Source organism: Danio rerio, chromosome 7 (assembly GCF_049306965.1).
Source record: "Danio rerio strain Tuebingen ecotype United States chromosome 7, GRCz12tu, whole genome shotgun sequence".
Classification (NCBI taxonomy): Eukaryota; Metazoa; Chordata; class Actinopteri; order Cypriniformes; family Danionidae; genus Danio; species Danio rerio.
In genome coordinates, this window is record NC_133182.1 from 58,716,995 (window position 1) to 58,738,821 (window position 21,827).

Here is a 21,827-nt window from a genome sequence, read left to right on the forward strand (position 1 = left end):
TGTGTGTGTGTGTGTGTGTGTGTGTGTGTGTGTGTTTAGTTCAGGGTACCAACATTTTTCACTAATTTCACTTTACAAAACAACCCTGAACCAGAAAAGGTGACAAACATAATTTGTAAGAAAATCAAAAAAGAAAGGAGCTTTTGTCATCAAAGATTTTTAAGATAGCGTGTGGAAGAGGGGAAAAAGATACAGCGCTGGATTTGAAGGCTTAGTAAGTTAAGAGGATAATTCGTCATCCTGTTAACTCAAGGTGACAGATACGATAGATGAACGCTGCTATTTCATGCTTTAATTTAGGCAAGCGTTAGCCTACATAACAGTCTTAATATTAACAATTGTATCCTCGCCCATTCATTGATATCCTGCGAGGCAATAACTTGTGCACTTGTGTTCACGCCGCAAGGGGGAGCGCTTGCATTAAAATTCAACCAGATTACAGCAGAACGATATGACAGATCAAGCGCTGTTTGGAAACACGAGTCAATTAGTGAATCGATTTGTTAAAACGATCTGGTCAAAGGAATCGATTCATCGCTCTTTTTTAATCACAACGCAACAGCTATTTTATCGCGCGCTTATACAGAGAAAAATAGATCTATATCATATTAATGAGCCACACTGACTATGAGCTCAATGTTAAACATTAAGAATTTTATTCCAAAAGTTTCTAAAGGCAACTTTTCATAAACTCAAGCTTAAAATTATATAAAAAGAGACTGATGCATAGACAAGCCACTCTGCTAAATAAGGTAAAATATGGGATTCCATCCTTTAAAACTGCACGATGCTTGCAGGTTAAATGATATGTAAATGTATTTGGTTCGCAACAAAAGCGAGCATAGCCTGTAACAATGAAAATCGAATGATCTTCACAGACGGTTCAATTGAATCATCAAAAAGAGCCGGTCCACCAGAACGACACGTTAGCGAGTCGAACCCCAGTGATCAGAAGAGGTGCGGCGCTTCAACTTCAAATAGGTGTCACAACAGTGCGAGTCAGCATCTCAGACCTGCAGGAGCAATTGTAGTGAAAGACTTGGGCATTTTCATTTTTTTCCATAGTTGAAACATTTACTTTCGATCTGCACTGGGGATATACAGGAAGAGGCAACCGCAGATTACACTTTTGCGCTCAGATTGTTCTTCCTCACTTTCAGCATGGCTTCAACAACCTGCACCAGGTTTACCGACGAATATCAGCTGTATGAAGAACTGGGAAAGTAAGTATCACTTTTGCAGACGCTTCATATAACATTTTGAAACGTTTTCTGGGGGGTCCATGCTGGTAGATGAACTGACAGTTCACCTGTTAGTCTCAGTATTCTTCTGTACCTGCGGTCGCAAGTCTCTTCTCGGATTTCTTTTATGAGTTCTACTTACAGGTGATGTAAGCTTAATATGCTGCTATATTTTCTCTCATATTGGCGGGAATACCGAAAGACGGAATTCCCCCTTTGAAAAGCCATGCTTATTTTGTTTTCAAGAGAGAATTCTGTGAAGTTGACATGCATGTCCATACAGGTCTACCCCTGCTGTTCTATAAATACTTGACATATTCAAGACGAAGCAATTGTTTGTTTTAGAAAAAAATCTAACTTTCTTTAGAATGCGCAGTATTTTAGAGGAATAGATGGAAACTTGTTTAAAATAATTGATAAAAATACAACTACTGAAACATAAGTGATATCACAAAAATTATGTTTGACTTCCAGAGGAGCGTTTTCTGTGGTGAGAAGATGTATGAAAATCTCCACTGGTCAGGAGTACGCTGCCAAAATCATCAACACCAAAAAGCTGTCTGCCAGGGGTGAGCTCATGTTCAGTCTATCATAACAAAAACAACTTCTTGTTGTCCAACTGGTTCCACTGAAGTAAATTTAAATAAATGTAAAGTTATTTGTGACATGTTGGAATGTTCAATAGTGTTTCTTTGATGTATAATTGAGGTTCAATAACAGGCAGAGTTAGGTCATTGTTTTTAGTTGCACATACAACATCACAATTACTTTGTCATGGTCATGTAGTGTTTATTACAGATTACAAAAGCAAGCATCACATTATTGGCCTACAGCTGTTCATAGGGGTCCAACTACCACTTATTCTAAAAGTGTTCATGAGCATTTTATGTTTATGTACTTGTAATGTTAGTATGATCATTACATGAAAAATATTTGCACCTTACTTTAAATTGTTCTTTGCATGAGATTAATGTCACCATCAATTAGGCTGTCAAGATTTCAGTCTTGCTTTTTAAATCCCTGAAGATGTGACTTATTGCAAGCACACAATAGAGTGCTGCAGCCATGATGTCAAAACCTGAAGACTAAATCACCACTGTTTCCCTCGGTACTTAGACCATGAGTAAATTAAATTTACAATACACAAAACTTGTGATAAACAAACTTTGGGGTATTTTAATATTTCGTTTTACAATGTAATTGACATTTGATGCTAGGTAAAAAAAAAATTAGATCACACTTTATTTTTAATGGTCCATTTGTTGAATTTTTGAAGTTACAATGCATCTAAATGCTAACTAATTATCATTAGATTATAAGTAGACTGTTAGGTTAGGGTTAAGGTTGGAGTTAGAGTTAGGGTTAGTGTAAGTTGACATGTACTTGCAAAGACTCTTATAGTCAGTTAAATCTGTTGAAGGATCATATCAACAGAAATTAAGCAGACAGTCTTCTAATACTCAAATAGACAATAAATAAAGTGTTACCAAAATTATATATTTTGAAAGCAGCTCTCTTTAATTAAAAAAGTGTAATACAGTGCTGATACCAATCAATCATCTTTTCTCCTGTTTACTTCAAGAATTGCACTTTGAGGATAACACTTTCTCAAAAAGTTATTGCATTGAAGGAGGGTTCTAACCCTACTTTGCAATACACTCTAAAACATTCAAGAAACATGGGAGGAACTCAGTAAATAAATACCTAGCAAGCAACCACCTGGAGCACTACTTAGCAAAACCACTCAGAACTACTTAGCAACTGCATAACAAAACCCAAACCAAACACAACACCCCTTTGTTGTGGCTGTGAGTTTTGCATAGACAGGTACTGTATCAGAAGGTAAAGGTATGCAGTTGTGACAAAGTTACAACTAAACTACCAAACTGGGCGACTAATTTGAAGGTTAAATCATTTAAAACATTGTTTTTACAGATAATTTAACATTAAATATAAATGCTAAAAATAAAACCCCATAAAATACACATTTGAGCACACAAATATGTTTAATAACTTTTACTTTGAGTAAGAAGCACTGTAACAAGCAATCATGAATAAATGTGCACATACATTGACTACAAGGTAAGCACAAACTACACAATGCACATTATTGAGCAAATAAAAAGCACTGTAAATGAGCAACAAAACAGTGTTAATTAATTAACAACTTGAAAATTTATAAAGGACATCTATTTTACCCCTTTTTCAAGATTTAGGATAAGCCTTGTCTCCAGAATGTGTCTGTAAAGTTTCAGCTCAAAACACCCATTAGATTATTTAGTATACAATAGTATATTACTATTACTATTATATTACTATTTAGTATTTATAATGTATATATACATATGAGAAGTTTGTAATTATCAGCTCTGAGCATCTTGTAGCTGTTTTTGTTGCCTGTGCCTTTAATGCTAGTTCTCCCCACCACTGTTCCCACGTGCCTGTCAGAGTGTGCCTCAATCTTTGGCTTGGCTGCGTCAGATAAAGAGCACAGTGACAGACATGAGGGAAGCAGATCTCTCGTAATGTTTGTGAGAAATACTACAGTAAGAACTTTCCTAATGAGTATTGGATGTATTTGTAGTGGAGTTAATTCAAGCCTTTCTGCAACAATGAGTCACGCATGTGTACTCAAGGTAAACACATGTACGTGTACTCAAGTTAAACACATGTAAACATGTACGTGTTTAACTTTGCACTGCTTCTGCACGTAAATGTGATAGGATACATGTTAATATCCACTGCTGTATGGATATCTGTTATGTTATGCACTGTTTTAAAACATTTTAAACTTGTAAAACTCCTTCTTGATCACATTTCATGATAATTTATGATCACAGAGAGCTGAACAGATTTTTAATCCCAGTTGCTTTGCGCACAACCTGTCTTGTTGATATAATTATGCGCGTTAATATGGAGACATGTTAATGCGCAGCTGTTATTCAATTTAGGGTGACGCAGTGGCACAGTAGGTAGTCCTGTCGCCTCACAACAAGAAGGTTGTTAGTTCGAGCCTCGGCTGAGTCAGTTGGCATTTCTGTGTGGAGTTTGCATGTTCTCCCTGCGTTTGTGTTTTATGTCCTGAAGTAAAGCGAAATGGCTATAAACTCCAGCAAGATAAAGTCATTATATGCAGAGCCACAGACCTTTATCTATAAATAAAGTATATTTATGGAAACTGTGTTCATCTTAACTAAAAGCTATGTCACGTTTGCTAGCCTCACGCATCCCGCACCTGTCAGTCAGTCAGTCAGTCAGCATGTAATCTCAAAGGGTTTAACAAATAGCACACAGCACTATACGGTTACAGAAAAATTTGCACTGTTATAATTCACCTGTTAATATGTTTTAGTGCAATTATAATCTGCTATTAAAAACAACAACAATGAATGACTAAATGTTTTTAATGTGAAGTTGTAATGTAGAAGTGGAAGAATGCATTTTGATGTGGCACCTTGCCATGGAAGAATGAATGTAGCGAAAACCTTGCTCTTTAAAAGTTCTCTGTAGTTGTCTTGACAACACAAACACTGCAGCTCTGTGATGAGCTGCGTGCAAAACACTTGTAGCCGTTAGTAAACCATTCAAAAGATGCCCCTCTTAACGCAAAAAGTGCATTCAATTGCCCCTTATGCAGCCAAACTAAAAATGATAAAAAATAATATTGTTTAATCGTTTAACTGATACCATTAAACGGTTACGAACGCACCCTTTCGGTTAACGGCTATTTGATTATTTTGAGCATCCCTAAACAGCTCTCAAAAATTCTCATTCTCATCATAGGTGACCTTTAAGACATAAAACAGTTTTAAAGATTATAAAGTCATTGTCTGCACTGGGTGTGCACAAAACACTCTAAAGGTTCTTTGCTAAAGCCCAGACAGAAGGTTTGTTGTGTTCAGGGCTGTGTGATTTGGGAAAAATATCTAATAAGGATTTTTTTTGTTTTTTGTCAGATATTGTGTCTTCGATTTGATTTTCGTTTTAATTTTTTAGTCAAGCTTAAGCTCAGTAATCTCTATTGTAGCTTCGTGCTGCTTAAATGCATTGAGTGTTAGTTTAAGAAAGAAACATAAAATAAATTAACTTATATTATTTAGCAAACAACTCTCAAATTGTACTTTGCTTTTGCTTGCTACTAGATTCGAGTGTTATTGGCTTTTAGTTATTACTAAGTTCGTAATACGTTTTGTTTCTACGTTTTAGCACTACTCTCCTCATATAGCAACCAGTGGTGCTTTTTTAGGTGCTGGTTGTTGTATTTCCTCATGCTTTGGAAACAATTCTGTGATAGCTCTTGCAAATGATCTGTTTTTGTTCAGTGTCTGTGACTTTAAAACCAAAATATTTCCATATTACCGAGATGCTGTTTTTCTTTGATATTAATTAGTGTAGTAATGCTTCTGAAGCGGCAGACGCCATCATTCCACTCATTCGCACTTTCCTGTTTGTTTGTTTGTTTTATTGTGGGTGTCCCGCGTAGTTCGGATATTCAGCGCAATTATAATTGGGCAGAACGAAAGTGTGCTCACTCATTTGGCTAGTCATGCATTTGCTCTGGGTGGGGGAAATTACATAATATATATTTTGCATTGCAGCCTCGTGCGATTAGCTAAATCCAACGCTTTAAATCGCGACTGCAATTAGATTTCAATCATTCGCACAGCCCTAGCCGTGTTATTTTGGCAATTTATTATTGTTTCATTAAATTAATCTCTTTAAATTAATTTTATTTATTCATATATTTTATAAATCAAATAATCTACAATCTATATCTTTTACCCAACCTTAAAGTTGGCCTAAAGCACGTCTGAGGCATATTTACCTTACAGCCCATTTTAGTCTTTTTGTAAATTTTCCTTTTATGTCAATTTAATTAAATCATACTGTGTAAATGTAAATGCGTTTTTTTCCATTCATTAATGAGAATCGTTTTACATCTTCTGCCTTGATGACAAGTAGGTTGGCTTATCATCATAAAAATCACTTGTACTTAAACTGAAAGCTAGAAGCTTGTGACATCACTTGCCGCCCACTGAGCAGGCCTGTTGCTTACCTTTTCGGTCTTTCATGGGTCAGTCTGTCAATTGCATAATAGGCCAGGGGTGCTGTGTAAGCCTTGTGTTTCATGTCTGACTGAGCTTTCATAGGCAGCTGTTTGCTGAGTGCAGGCGTGGGATGGATCTGGTGTTCCTATATTGACTCATACTCTGTCTTTAATAGTCTGTCAAGTGATTGGAAGAAATCCGTCCTTTGTGTGTAAGAGAGACCTCATTACTGTTGGGAACACTTAGGAGGGTACAGAGTCAGTGCAGTGGCAAAACCTTAAGGCTGATGTAGGAGTGTAAGTTATATTAGAATAAAAAATATAATAAATATAAATTTAAGTCATATAATGTAATAAAACACACACACACACACACAAAATAAAACTAAATTGTAACCTTTAGTTTAGTTTGTAATCCTTTTATTCTTTTTTATATTATAAATCTGTTTTTATAATATAAAAAAGAAGTAAAGTTGGACCTGAAAGGTATGACTCTGCTTTAAAGTATGTGTAGTTTAAACAGACTAATGTGAACACCCTTAAGAGTTAGACTTTCCATTAGCAGTAGAAAATGACTTAAACTGGAGGCAGAGTATATAGCTGGGGCAGTAGTTTGCATTTTTGCATGCTCTGTTGAGCTGATGTTTCAGTCTGACTTTATGCATTTGTGTAAATTTCTGGTATATAAACCATTACTTCTGCTGATAGTGGCACCAATACTTGATTTGGTTATCCTGAACATCCCTTATGGGAATCTGAAATATGGCAATATATTCAAATTACATATATAATGTAATGTATTAACATATATAATGACCCATCATATATCATACAAGATCATGTTTGATATAAAATATTTACTTAAAAAATATTTTTTCTGCTTGTTCAAACTACTTATTTATAATGAGCTGAATCAACATAATTCTTGAAGGTTTTTATGGGATAACTTTATTGTTTTATGTTCAATCAATTTAATTTGTAAAAACAACAGTGTTTCTCTAGGATTTTTTTCCAGCTGTGGCGGTAGCCTTTTATACAGATTCATTAACTACCTACAGTATGACTTTATTTGTTCGTGCACACAACTTCTTGCATGCCCCCTCAAATATACGCTGCTCTAGTACAGATTTTCTTGTGCGCACTCAAATAAACACCGCTAAAGTGTGATTTAGTGCATTTATGTAACGGGTATGTCACGGTGGCACAGTAGGTAGTGCTTTTGCCTCACAGCAAGAAGGGCGCTGGTTCGAGCTGCGGCTGGCTCAGTTGGCGTTTCTGTGTGGAGTTTGCATGTTCTCCCTGCATTCGCGTGGTTTCCTCTATGTGCTCCAATTTTCCCCGCAGTCCAAATAAATGCAGTACAGGTGAACTGGGTAGGCTAAATTGTCCGTAGTGTATGAGTGTGAATAAGTGTGTATGGATGTTTCCCAGAGATGGGTTGCAGTTGGAAGGGCATCCGTTGCGTAATTATGCTGGATAAGTTAGCGGTTTATTCTGTGGCGACCCCAGATTAATAAAGGAACTAAGCTGAAAAGAAAATGAATGAATTTTTGATTGAATAGAGCTACAGAGCGGTATTATTGTTTTCTGAAATAAAGTGAAAAGCCATAAACTTTAGCAGGATAAAGTCATTGCAAGCAAAACCATAGACCTTTATTTCTAAATAAAGTTTAATTATATAAACTGTGTTCATCTTAACTGAAAGCTTCGTTGTGTTTGCTATTGCCTGATGCATCCCGCACCTGTCAGTCAGTCAGTCAGTCAGTCAGTCAGTCAGTCAGTCAGTCAGTCAGTCAGTCAGAATGTCACCTTAAAGGATTAAACAAATAGTGCACAGCACAACTACGATTACAGAATGGTTTGTGCTGTTATAATTCACGTACCTTTTAATACGTTTTGGTTTGATTATAACTCACTAATAAAAACAGCAACGACTGATTGTTTTAAATGAGATGCTGTAATGTAGCTGTGGCGGGATGAATTTTGGTGTGGCGCCCCGCCATGGAAGAATAAATGTAGCGGAAACTATAACCAATACAGTTAATGTAATCGATATGTGTCGAACATGAAAAAATTGTGTAGAACTCTCCATTTTTACATTGTAAAATATATTTCTATAATATATGCAACATATTTGTAAATATTGCAAAAATGGGCATTTGCATACATTTTGTCCAACCATTTAAAATACAAACTTGTACATATATGTTCAATTATATTAGCTGTAATTTTATATATATGTTCATTGTATATATACATTTATATATATGTTCATATATGGCCATATATCAGAATTGGGCATGTTATATTAATTACAAGCTTTGCCGCTTAGAAATGCACATTTGACTGTTACTTGATTAAGAATAGCAAGAGAGTGATTTGTGATCCAGATGAAGTATTTTATTTTAGAGAAGCAATCTGCCATCTGTACAAATTGTAAGAAATTCATGTTATGAATATGTGTAGATCAACTAGGGTAGTTCAGTAGTTCAATTAGGGGTTTGTATCTGAAAGATCTGTAACAAATTTGAAAGCTAGTTTGCAAAATATGACCATTAGCCCTGGTGATCTTACAGTGAATTATTTGTGAATTCTTTCTTCTATTTTACAAAAAAAAAAAAAAAAAAAAAAGACAACATTAAAGAAGAAATAATATTTATACTCACGGACACTTTATTAGGTATACCTTAATAGTACCATGTTGGACCCTCTTTTGCCTTCTGAATTGCCTTAATACTTCTTGTTGTAGATTCAACAAGGTAATGGAAATATTCCTCAGGGATTTTGGTCCATATTGACACAATAGCATCACGTAGTTGCTGCAGATTTATCGGCTGCACATACATGATGCGAATCTCCCATTCCACCACATCCCAAAGGTGCTTTATCAATTTGAGTTCTGGTGACTGTGGAGGTCATTTGAGTACAGTGAACTCATTGTCATGTTCAAGAAAAAAGTCTGAGATAATTCACTCTTTATGACATGGCGCATTATCCTGCTGGAAGTAGCCATCAGAAGATGGGTACACTGTGGAAATAAAGAGATGAACATGATCTGCAACAATAATGGTACTTATGGGCTCAAAGTGTGCCAAGAAAACACACCATTACACTACCATCACCAGCCTGAACCGTTGATACAAGGCAGGATGGATCCATGATTTCCTGTTGTTGATGTCAAATTCTGACCCTACCATCCGAATGTCACAGCAGAAATCGAGACTCATCAGACCAGGCAACATTTTTCTAATCTTGTCCAAATTTGGTGAGCCTGTATGAATTGCAGCCTTATATTCCTGTCATTAGCTCAAAGGAGTAGCACCCATTGTGGTCTTCTGCTGCTGTAGCCCGTCCGCCTGAAGGTTTGCATGTTGTGTGTTCAGAGATGCTCTTCTGTATACCCCGGTTGTAATGAGTGGTTATTTAAGTTACTGTTGTCTTTCTATCAGCTTGAACTAGTCTGGCAATTCTCCTCTGACCTCTGGCATCAACAAGGCATTTGCGCCCACAGAACTGCTACTCACTGGATATTTTCTCTTTTTCAGACCATTCTCTGTCAACACTAGAGATGGTTTTGTGTGAAAATCCCAGTAAATCAGCAGTTTCTGAAATACTCAGTCCAGCCCACATGGCACCAACGACCACACAATATTTAAAGTCACTTAAATCACCTTTCTTCCCTGTTTTAATTCTCGGTTTAAACTGCAGCAGATCATCTTGACCATGTCCACATGCCTAAATGCATTGAGTTGCTGCCATGTGATTGGCTGATTAGAAATTGGAAAGAGCAGATGGACATGTATATATTTGTAATAAGGAAAGATAAAGTGAAAATGTGTGCCCACTGTTTAACTGTGTCTTAGAGAGAGAGAGAGAAAGAGAGAGACAGCAAGGGAGATAGAGAGCAAGAAAAGCCCATTTAATTTTCATCATCCACTGAAGGTCACCTCTAAATTGGGATTCCCTCTTCTCTTTTCTACTCTGCTCTTATGCTCTGAATATTAAAGGACTTCTAGTTGGAAATCTCTCGCTGCAGGGATTTATCGATTTCAATTATTTTTCTTCACAGTAACAGGTAGAAGCTCTTACTGACTGATGGAGTATTTAGTGCTAAAGAAATAGCAGTGAGCTGCTTTGATTTCATTAATCCTGCTTAGGCTTTGACACTCTAAATGCATCTGTCTTTAGCCAAGTTGTCTGAGTAATGGACATGGAGAGAATGGAATCTAAAATCAGTGCAGAGACACAAAATGTCAGAGTTTGAAAATCCACTGGTGCAGCACTATTTGGTCTAAAAATCCAATGATTAATACTAATTAAATTCTCAGTTCTTTAATTTGGTACTATTATTTTTCATTCTGAAACATTGGTTTTACAATATGTAGAGTTTAACGTTGATTAAATGTTCAAAAATTCATATTTAAATTTTTTAGATTAATTTTTTTAACTTATATATGCATAGTGAATTCCAGTGTGTTTTTTTGTTGTTGTTGTTTTGGTATTAAATGTTCAGAGTATCTATATGGGAGAAAGGTCATTGAACTGATTCATAGCACAGAGTCTGATAAGGTTGTTGTTTCAATTTATGGAATTTTTTACAATTCATCTTGGGAAAGCCAAGAGAAAAGAGAGTGAAAACATGATAAAAAACAGCAATAAGCCTACCTGGAGCCTGACCAATAGGACAATATAAGATATTCCAAAGCTTTTTAACGAAAAAAAATATATATATATATTAAATAAGAAAATAAAGTAATAGTCATAGAAATTACCTATTGAGGCCATAAAATCAACATTTTAATGCTTGCTAAAAGGCCTCACACTCTAAAATCAGAAGCAAACTGTATACTCTAAACTTCATAATCTAAAGACGCATTTGTATAAAGCCTTGGGATAAGGACTGATAAAGTTCTTGGTGTATTCTTTTCATTTCACTATTGTGGGTTGGTCATTTTATGACCCAAAAGGATAAACATTCTTTTATTGCCATAAGATGTGAACACAGCCAAATTCAATCCTTCAGCCTATATATAATAAGCATGTTTAAATGGACATCAATAATCTGATTTTAATGCGATTAAGGCAATACTCTAATCAAAATAAACAGAAGTCGGATTATGATATGTGAAGTATGCCAATTTTAGTGTCATTAAACACCTGAAATTACATGAAACTCCGGAGGAAATGTGGATACAACACGTAAAACGGGATCATGAAGCATGAAAGGAACATTCAAAGAAAAACTCATGTAAACGCCTTAATCTTATTACTGTCTTATTCTGAATAAGGCAAATAATTTGATTGCATGTCCATGTAAGCATAGCCAATGTTGCCATAGACTGGCAGGGCACTATGTTGCTTATAACTCAAAATATTTGCCATCAGTAGGCAGACTATTTGGGTGTGGAAAAATGGAATTTGTAGGAAATTGCTCTTAGTTGAAACTTTCATTTTTAATTAGGAACTTTTATGTAATATTTTAGTAATAAACCCAAATCCACCAAAACATATTAATTTGTGGTTTTGAATTGCCTTATGGGAGGCATGATAGCTCATGCGTTAGCACTGTCACCTCACAGCAAGAAGTTTGCTGGTCCTGGCTGGGTCACTAGGCATTTCTGTGTAATTTGCATGTTCTCCTTGTTTTGAGTTAAGAGTATGTCTCCAACATTTATTAGCTCTGTAAGGAATTTTTATGAATGTCTCCAATAGACCCAAAGAACAGCATTAACCTTAAAGGGTTAAACAAATAACACACAGCACTACTAAGATTACAAAAAAGTTATTTCTGTTATAATACACTTACATTTTAATACGTTGTGATGCGATTATAGGTTTGTTGTTGCACGCGTACTGAAGAGCGGTGTTGTCGCGCGCGTTCTGATCAGCTGTGTTGTTGCGCGTACTCAGCGGTGTTGTCGCGCGCCTACTGGGCGGGACCGAGGGTATGCCGCGTCGCGGGGGCACTTTTGATCATTTTGGAAGGGCACTTTCTATCCAAGACTAAAAAGGGCATGTGCACTGCACAGGTTGAGCCCTATTTGTGCACGTGCCTGGTGCACCATGACCTGATCATTTTAAAGATCTCATTTCCTGGAGTTTACACACACATGACAAAAGCAGTGTTTTTGAAAACACTAGCAAAAATAATTGGCAAAAGTAAAGTTGGTAAAGTTGACAAGAGCCTTAAAAGCTTTTTCAAGAAGTCCTGTAGTGCATCTGCCTCTGCTTCATGTTCACAGAAGCAGATAATCAAGCAAGGGCCAAACAGCTGCATTCTGTCAATTGCACTGACTCTCTGGAGTGGTGGACATTGCAGTGATGTAATTTCCTGCATGCAAGTTGCCTGGCAAATAATACGTCTCCTCTGCAAGTTCACCCTCTGAGAGTGCACTTAGGATAACTGGGGGCATCACATGTGAAGCCAGAAATGGTTAACAGACATTGTTCCTGGCATGGAAGCAGTGATGAAGCAGATGCTTGGTGGTTAAGGCTTGAAATGTTTACTTTGAAAACAATAGAGTTAACATACATAGTTTTGTGTTAAGACCTTATTATCAATGTAATATTCTTAAATTCTTGTTTATTTGAAAAAAAAAACCTTAATGTATTTGAGAAAAAAATATATCTTTTAAATTAAATTTAGGCCTTCTTCATGCTGCAGTTTTGCAAAACAACAACAAAACCACAACAAAAATAATCAGCAAAAAAAAAAGCATTTACACTGTTAAAAAAATTGAATGTAAAAGTTGATGTTGGTATTGGGTTTGAAAACATTTCAGTAGTTCACATATTTTGAGTTAAAATCTACTTATTTTGTATGTTGTAAAATACTTTATTTTTAAACTTTTCTTTCATGCTTATTAAATCTTTTTATTTTATTCAAATGTAATTGCAATCATATTAAATTGATGGGCTTTATTTTAACAATCTTGGAACAAAGTCTTTGTTAAGCACACTTAACACTTTGTTAAGATTTGTTTCAAAACTATTTTGAAATTCAGTTCTAATTTCCAGTAAATTAATAAATAAACAATAATAACAAAGTGTGCTCAAAAAACTGAGTTATATTTAAACACACGTTCTATTCTTATGCCCCATAAGGTGATGCAGATGTCGCCAAAACCCCACAGGTGGACAAATCTAAACTTGCATGTAATAAATAATACTGCTAAAAATAATAGCATTATACAAATGCAAAGTTTCATGAATAAACTGAAAAAATACATTACATTACATTACATTACAAATTATAGTTGTGCTGGTCTGAAAATAGCAACAAATTGCGCCATTCATGTACTTTTCAGGTCTTAGACTAATGCTCTATTGAGGTCTATTAAATTGGGAAAATAGTTAATTTCCAGTATTTACTGCTATCACACCTAGAGTTTTGTTTCGGAACCTGTCTTGTTTGCCCAGTTAGCGCGGTTCGTTTAATTATATGTGAATCCATCAGTCGCTCTGAGATTTCTTGAATGAGGTGGTCTCGGCTCGATTGAAACAAACTCTGTAGCGCATCAATTGTAGTGAGAAAGCTATACAATATGAGCCCTGTTAAAACACAGTGTTTTATGGATATGTAATTGGCATATGGCTATATGAAGAGAAAATTATGAGAAGGGCAGGAGGTCATTCCAGACATCCCAAGTCTCCCGCAAATGCACAGAGACTCCAGGATGCCCAAAAAGGAGTGATAATCTCCTGGAAATCGCACATATCCCTCCCGGTCCTCAAATACATCGCATATTCTTCTCACCCCTCCTCATGGCATCCCTCCTCGCTCTTCAGACACGTCGCGCGCACCCTGCCAAACCACCACCTCCCAAGACAGCAGAGCGGGACTCTGCAAAATAAACCGTGAAACTGACCAATGTGAGGAGAGTTTACTCACACATAACTTGTTTTAGCTCTTTTGGTCTGTTTAGAAACACTCAGTGTGAAAGCGAACCGCACTAAGAGCAAAGAGCAACAATGTAACAATTTTAATCCTTGTTTCGGAACAACTGAATCAATTCACTGGTGTGAAAGCACCCTAAGGTTTGCAAACTCTTGCATCACATAATTTTAACAAAACAGTTTTGGGGAAAAGCCACATACAAAAGTGAATACGTATATAATCTCTCTCTCTCTCTCTCTCTCTCTCTCTCTCTCTCTCTCTCTCTCTCTCTCTTTCTGCTCTATGTACTTAAACTACTGTAGTTAAGGTCATTCATTAATTATGAATGATTATTTCTAAAAGGACACTTTGGAATTGAGGCTTTGGGTATTGGTATTATTAAGGTCTGAAAATGCATTTGCACACTGGAGTCAGAAGTTTCATCACCATATTAGATGCACTTTTTTCAGTTTTTGTCTTAGTTGGTTAAAATTAGATCATTAATGAGCCACTGTTACTACACTGGTTTCAATCAGAATTGTAGTGTGGTCCACAGATATTTAAAAATAAAAAAAATAAATGAATAAACTAACAACTTGGGAAAAAAACAGATTTACTTCTGTAGTATTTGCTGCATGGCTTTAAGAGACCATGTGTAATGTAAATCACATTTTTAAGACTCTGCTACTACAGTGTCATATTTTCCTATTGCAATTGTTTGATGAATCTTTTATCATAGTGTTATTATCATCACTGAATTTTATTAGTTAATAACTAAATGCTTACAATTGTTTTAATGCATAATTAGTGATTAACCAAGAAATTTACATCAGCTAATAAATGCATTTGTAGTTGTCATTATTGACCTAAAAACTAATGCTAACACATGGAAAAGTACAGAGAATTGTCAAAAGGCCTGTAAATAGGCACAGAATTGTTATTGCCGTAAGCCAGAAAAAATGTGGAAATGTCAAGGTTTGTTAATAAATTAATGTTTAAATAATGTTAAATGTCAATAAATCACCTATTAAACCTTCAAGCATGAATGAACACCACTGCGAACACAACTATCTGAACATTCTTAAAAAGCACTCTGTGTTAAATGATTGAATACCGGCCTATGTCTAAGCACTCGTGATGTAAATGTCACAATTCTTTTAAGTGGGTATATAGTAAAAAGCATGTTAACTATTTTAGACAATTGTACTATTTATATTATAATACAAATATATTGTTTATTTAATATTCTTTATATGTTGCTTTTGCAATTCAATAATTTCAGACAATTCATGTCTGGTTCGCTATGGTTTTGGCCCTGTATTTTGAACATGAAGACCAGTGAATTTGACAGATGGATAGCACAGGTGGTCTCTAATAGACTGACATTAACTGGATATTTATATTTGAACACACAGTAATCAGTAAAAAAAAAAAAATCTGACAAAATACATACAAAAACCTAAACAAATGTTTTTGAAAAACAGTCAGGTTTGTAAATGTTCTAAGATTTAATTTAATGGTCACCATCAGGGATGAACTCATAGGGCTCTATTTTAATGATTTAGTTGCAAAGTATAAACCACATGGCTCAAAAGCATCAAGGGCATGTCCGAATATACTTTTGCTATTTTAAGGATGGATAAATACGCTCTGTGCCCTAGCACAGGTCTAACAGAATTGTGCTTATTCTCTTAATGAGTTATGGGTGTGTTTTGAGCAAAATTGTGCATTAAACCAATCAGAGTCTCATCTCCATTTCCCTTTAAAAGTTAATAGCATTCGCCATTTTACATGGCAGACTTTGTAAGTAGAAAAACTAGTAGAAAATAGTTTAACAGACCATCTGCAGCTCAAGGATAAAGAACAAGTCTCCTCCATTCAACATCTTTACTTTCTCTTTACTTTACTTTTACTCTTTACTCTTTTACTTTTGTGGATAAGGAAGCAGTGTTGTACACACTCCACTAAAGACATCCATTAGCCTACATATTTAATTTGGTTTAAGTTTAAAGATTTGTTTCAAAACAATTTCTAAATTCAGTTCTAATTTCCAGCAAAAGAATAAATTACCAATAAAAATGAAGTCTGGTAAACAAAAAACATAAAAAAAAGTTTTGACCAAAAATGTGCTCGAAGAGTTATATACCAACACAAGTCCTATTCTTATGCCCCATATGCAGGGCTGGAGCAAGCTGATTTATCGATCTAGGTAAAAGACGGTCACGCCGCCCTCAACCCAAAATTAATGTGGGGGTGGGGGGTAGGGGTTGCTTGGGAGGGCATAGTCCATGTCAACTGTATAATCATTCATTCTTTTTTTTTTCAGCTTAGTCCCTTTATTCCGCCACAGCAGAATAAACCATTCCTTTTCTTTACGCATAGTTAATATATACAGTAGATAAATAAATTTTAGTATTTATCATATTGAACTAATTACTTTGTATATGTTACAAAGTAACATATATGTATATGTTAGTATATTCAGCGTACATGGACGTTTCTGCCGCCCTTAACGCGGATATAACTGAGGGCGCGGGTGGTGAGGGAGGTGTCATGGACGCAGCGCTCTCTATTCTGCCGTGCTAGGCGGCCACCTAGGTCGCCTCTATGGACGCGCCGGCCCTGCCCATATGGCGGTGAAGACCTCTTCGAAACACAACAGGTAGACAAATCCAAGCTTGTTTTTATTACAACAAATAAAAATATGCCAAATATTACTGCTAATAATAACATTTACAAATGCAGATTCTCATGAATACACATGAGGCATGGAGGCAGTGGTTTTTATATTTATTTAGAAAATGATTTTTGTAACATGATTCTTTAATTTTTATCATATGTAAAGATACTTGTGTATTGATGTACATCATGTGTGCATTAAGCAATGTGTACACGTTTGGACCTGCATAGGTGCATAACTAATGTGTGCTGTGCTGGACTTTAGACCAGCTGTCAGTTTGTCAAAGGTGCTGTCTATTTTAGTTCCCTTAAAATAGCAACATGCCAACAATGCACCTTAACACACCTTCTTTTTAGACCAGAAAACCCATGAGTAAACAAAATGGTGCAAATGGATTTGCCATTTAATCAACGTGGTGCAAAATGTGAAAATTAGGGTTCCGCTGGTCTGAAAATAGCAACAAACTGCACCAAAAATGTCTTGTCCCTTATTGTGCTGGCTGTATGACAGAGCCTATAGATGTGAATTGTTATTTTCGTATTTCTCTGATCAATGCTATGTCTGACCCAGTCAAGTTAAATGGATTTCTTATGGTTAATCCTGCAATTGCATGAAACCACCCACTGCAAACATGAATGTGTCAGGATAAATCAATTAACACCTTTTACATTTATGTATAAACTGATGCTGATTATGGGCATATCCACTTTTGTTGAATTTAAATATACCTCAAAGTACATTCAAACTAACTCTGATCGCAGACATGCTGGTTGTTATGTAACAGTGATTAGCTCACCAGAAAAAAAGTGTACACATGCACAGAGTGCACATAAAGACCAAATCCGAAAACCTCACAATTACTGTTTGAGCAACCTTCTATTCTCCAATGAATTCACCACTGACATTCTACAGTTGCATCAAACAAATGTTTGTGTTGGTTAGATTTAACCAGAAGTCTTCCAGCTGCAGTCTGTCTAAATATAGTGCTTCTAAAAGGAAAACTGTGAGAGACAACCATATCCACATCCAGAGCTTTATTTTGAAATGAAACCATGATCATGCTGCTTTTCCTGGTGTTTTCTTAAGAATTTTTTCTTTACTCTGTCTCCCACACATTTCCCATGTTCATGTTTCAGTGTCAAGCATCGGTTAACTTCTTTTCATGCCTTGAGCATGTCTGTTTATATCAGAGAGTTTGACTTCCTCAGGAGTCTCACTAGGAAATCAGTAGAACTGTCAGTCCAACCCAAGACTGTCCATTCACAAACCTATCATATGTTTGTACTGTGTTTGGTAGCTAATGCAGATTTTCCTCTTACTAGATTACATTTAGCAAATAATTCTCTGACTTATGTTTTGTTTTTAAACATGGTCAAATTTAATGTTTTCACATATTCATCCTTTCAAAGCAAATTACATTTATAGATGTGTAAATGTGCTACAATACCTTTAAGAAAATAATCATTACAATGGTATGTGTAAACAAATCAAAAGATTACACGTACTTACTCACAGATACGAGGTTTGATGTGGATTTTAAGGTCAAAATTATTAGCCCTTTTAAGCTATATTTTTTCTTCGATAGTCTACACAATAAACCATCATTATACCATGACTTGCCTAATTACCCTAACCTGCCTAGTTAACTTAATTAACCTAGTTAAGCCTTTAAATGTCACTTTAAGCTGTATAGAAGAGTCTTGAAATATATCTAGTCAAATATTATTTACTGTCATCATGGCAAAGATAAAATAAATCAGTTATTAGAAATGAGTTATTAAAACTATTATGTTTAGAAATTTGTTGAAAATTTGTCTGCTCTCTGTTAAACAACTTGGGGAAAAAAATAAACAGTGGTGCTAATAATTCTAACTTCAACTGTATAACCATTCATTCTTTTTCTTTTCGGGCTTAGTCTCTTTATTCCGAAACAAGAGAATGAACCACCCCTTTTTTTTTACTTATAGTTAATATATAGATAAATGCATTTTAGTATTTATCATATTGAATGAATTACTTTGTATATTTTATATATGTTTAGTATATTCAGCGTACTGAAGACATGGAAACTACTGAAGAGTTAGCACTGTGTTACTTTATTTGATTAATCGTGAAATATAGAGGTCATTTCCTGTTGTCTCAGGCAGCCAATTTCCTGAAGAGTTTTATTATGCACAAATGACCGGACATTATTCCTTACTTTCATTGTGGCTTATTGATTTTCTCTTGCCTGAACTGCTCTAAATCTTGTGTGCCTCTCACATGACATAAACAGACATTTAATTAAAGGAATAATACTAGATAAACAATGATTCTGTTGATATACAAATAAAAACTATTTTTAATGGATGGACTCTGGTCTATTTAGGGACAGTGATTTAACATGATAGTACAAGACAATCATTATGCAATGGATATTTGTGAGCCCTCAAATGCACCATTCTAGTTAAACAAGTACTGAGGTTTAGTAACCTGAAACCATAGATTTTTCAGAGATAAATAGTGGGTGTGTGAGGTTTTATACTAGAAGAAAGGCTGTCTGACAGGTTCCATGTTAATTTGTAATATTAGATAAAATGCTGGAATTTCAGAATATAAGCAAACATGCTTCCATTGTCAGTATGTCATACAAATAAGGCTAAATTAAGATTGGGTTTTCACCAAACTCCACCAGTCATTACAAAAGAAGCGTTAAAGTTCAGAAATATGTAAACAATGCTTAGGGGCTGTTTATACCTGATTACTTCATACATTATTTTTTGATTGGATGGCTATACAATAGTGAAATGGACAGCAAAAGCACAATGCAACTTCACAGATCACAGTTTAGGTTTAGTTTAGATGTTTATTGGATTAATAAATTGTTTTGCTTCATTCTATTTTGACTGTTACATAATACAAATAGAAAATTGGCATTAATATGTTAAGTCAATTAAAAAAATGACAGCACTTGCAACAAAACATAGTGTTTCATTCATTTACAAAGTCACAGCGTTTGTTTTTGAGAGAGTATTACACATTTTATTGTAAACAAAAATTTTATTGTTTACATTTTTGATTGATGTCTTTTTCATATCTGTACAACAACAACAAGAAAAAAATGTTTTATTTAGCCAACAATGATGGTAATCATGTAGTCTGCTATGTGTGATGATGTTTTACTAGAAAAAAAGTGAAGTTCTACAAGCGTGTAAATTACTTATTTGTATGTCTTAAAAATAAGATACGAATATTGCAATTAATGTATTAATAATTATTAAATAAGCCTCAGATACACCCATTTTACGTCCATGTAACCTATATAGCGAGTTAGCTCAAAGGGAAGAAGATTAATTTGAATGGGGCTTCAAAAGAATTGACTCTTTAAATCCAAACAAATGAATCATTCAGCGATCGTTTCAACGGACAGTTTACTTTAATTACGGCTATTGCTATTAAAATAAAATCCCATTTATGTTTAAGCAGGGTAGCAAGATTGAAGTTTAAGACATTAGATTCATAAATATGCACAGGCACCTTTCTTTATACAAAATGACACTTTATTGACTAATTTAACAGAAACTAACACCTAACACAAGCACACATTCATACAAGTGTAGAGAAGAGTAAATAAAGTAAAAAAGGAGTGTAATGGTGGAAAACCTCGGATTTTGTAAGAACAAACCAAACGAACCTAAAATAATCAATTTAACCCTTCTATGGTATCTTTAGGCTTGCATTTAATTTACACCAGTTCAGATGGAAGTGTTACTTGCGTTCCTTGTGTGATGTGAAGACACTTCCTCTGTTGAGCACGTGGCTAGCTGGTTGTTCGTTGTCCTCGCGAGGTTTAGAGTCGGGTGGAGTCGGTCGTTTCAAGTTTTGAAAGCAGCAAAAAGACGAATTGTGCTTGACTACTGGTTTTGCGTCTCACTAAACTTAACTAGACTCTTGGCGGAAAAGAAATAAAGAAATGTATCAGAAATAGGAATGTCTGAGCTGTGCGATTAACCCATTTTGTCTGGGTCCCCCCCTGTTCCCTGAAGTCCTCTAGGGATCTCCATACTGGGTACAAGTCTTTTTCTGGTCTGGGCTTTCTTCTTTGGCCCGGGGTTTTTCCTGGCCTAAGGTTTCTGGTTCGCTGGGGTTTCTCTGTTTCTTTTGGGGTTTCTCAGTTTCAGGATGATTTGTACCCCCCCCCTACAGGGCCTAGTTGACCAGGCATGTTTTATAGTCCTTTGTTCAGAAGTGGAGTGATTTGTAGGTATTTTGATGTAAACTGAGGCAGAAATTTTCATGTTTCTTAAAATGCTAACATGTTTCACACGTATTGATGGAAAATGTAATGTAAAGCATTGCTCAGTACACCAAATTAGCTTTGGAGGGACATCAAACATGAACTATCTATGAACTATTTTGCTGTGGTAGAGTTAAACATTGGCTGCAGAAGTATTAAAGCCATAAAATTAATACAGTAGCTAGAGAAACGTTGCAAAACATCTGATTACACATAAAGAGAGAATAAATGTTTACATTGACAAGCCCAGAGCTTATAGAAGTTTTCTCTGTGTCCAGTTCTGACCACATTCCTTTGTGTCGTAAATTCCTTGGGATTGGGTCACAACTGACCCTCTAGTCTTTTCAAGAGGAGAAGATGGTGCTGTGCTTGCTGACACGTTTGTTGAATAAAAGCAAAATAATTATGTGTCTGATCTGCCATATTCGTTACACCTAGTTAAAATTGAATATACAGCAGTGGGGGATTTGGGGATCGGAATAATTTCCATTTAATGGAGATGCATTATGTGGCCAAATGTAAATTGAAAAATTTAGCAAAAACTAATAGCTTTTTGATAAGACTAAATGCATGAAGTGACCAGGTGTAAAGAGCCTCATAGAATGAATGTTGTTTGACAGGTATTAGGTTTAGAACAGTGGTTCTGAACTCTTGTCCTGGGGCTCCACTGCTCTGCATATGTTGTGTCTCTCGCTTATCTGACACAC

General features: G+C 35.4%; 1 protein-coding gene across 18 annotated transcripts in view; it reads left to right on the forward strand.

Moving 5' to 3' along the window:
- Window positions 1-950: 950 nt before the first annotated feature.
- Window positions 951-21,827, forward strand: part of camk2d1 (calcium/calmodulin-dependent protein kinase (CaM kinase) II delta 1) — a 154,806-nt gene continuing 133,929 nt past the window's right edge. For 16 of the 18 annotated variants that reach the window (XR_012382377.1, XR_012382382.1, XR_012382379.1 and 13 more), the window contains exons 1-2: window positions 976-1,223; window positions 1,716-1,810. Coding sequence is in view for 12 of the 18 variants with exons in the window: in XM_068222230.1 (XP_068078331.1) it covers window positions 1,162-1,223; window positions 1,716-1,810 (157 nt within the window). In the remaining 6 variants the exon portion in view is untranslated. Of the gene's footprint in view, window positions 1,224-1,715; window positions 1,811-21,827 lie in introns of all 18 variants that reach the window. The other 2 variants (NM_001114708.2, NM_001003602.2) reach the window with 1 other exon arrangement.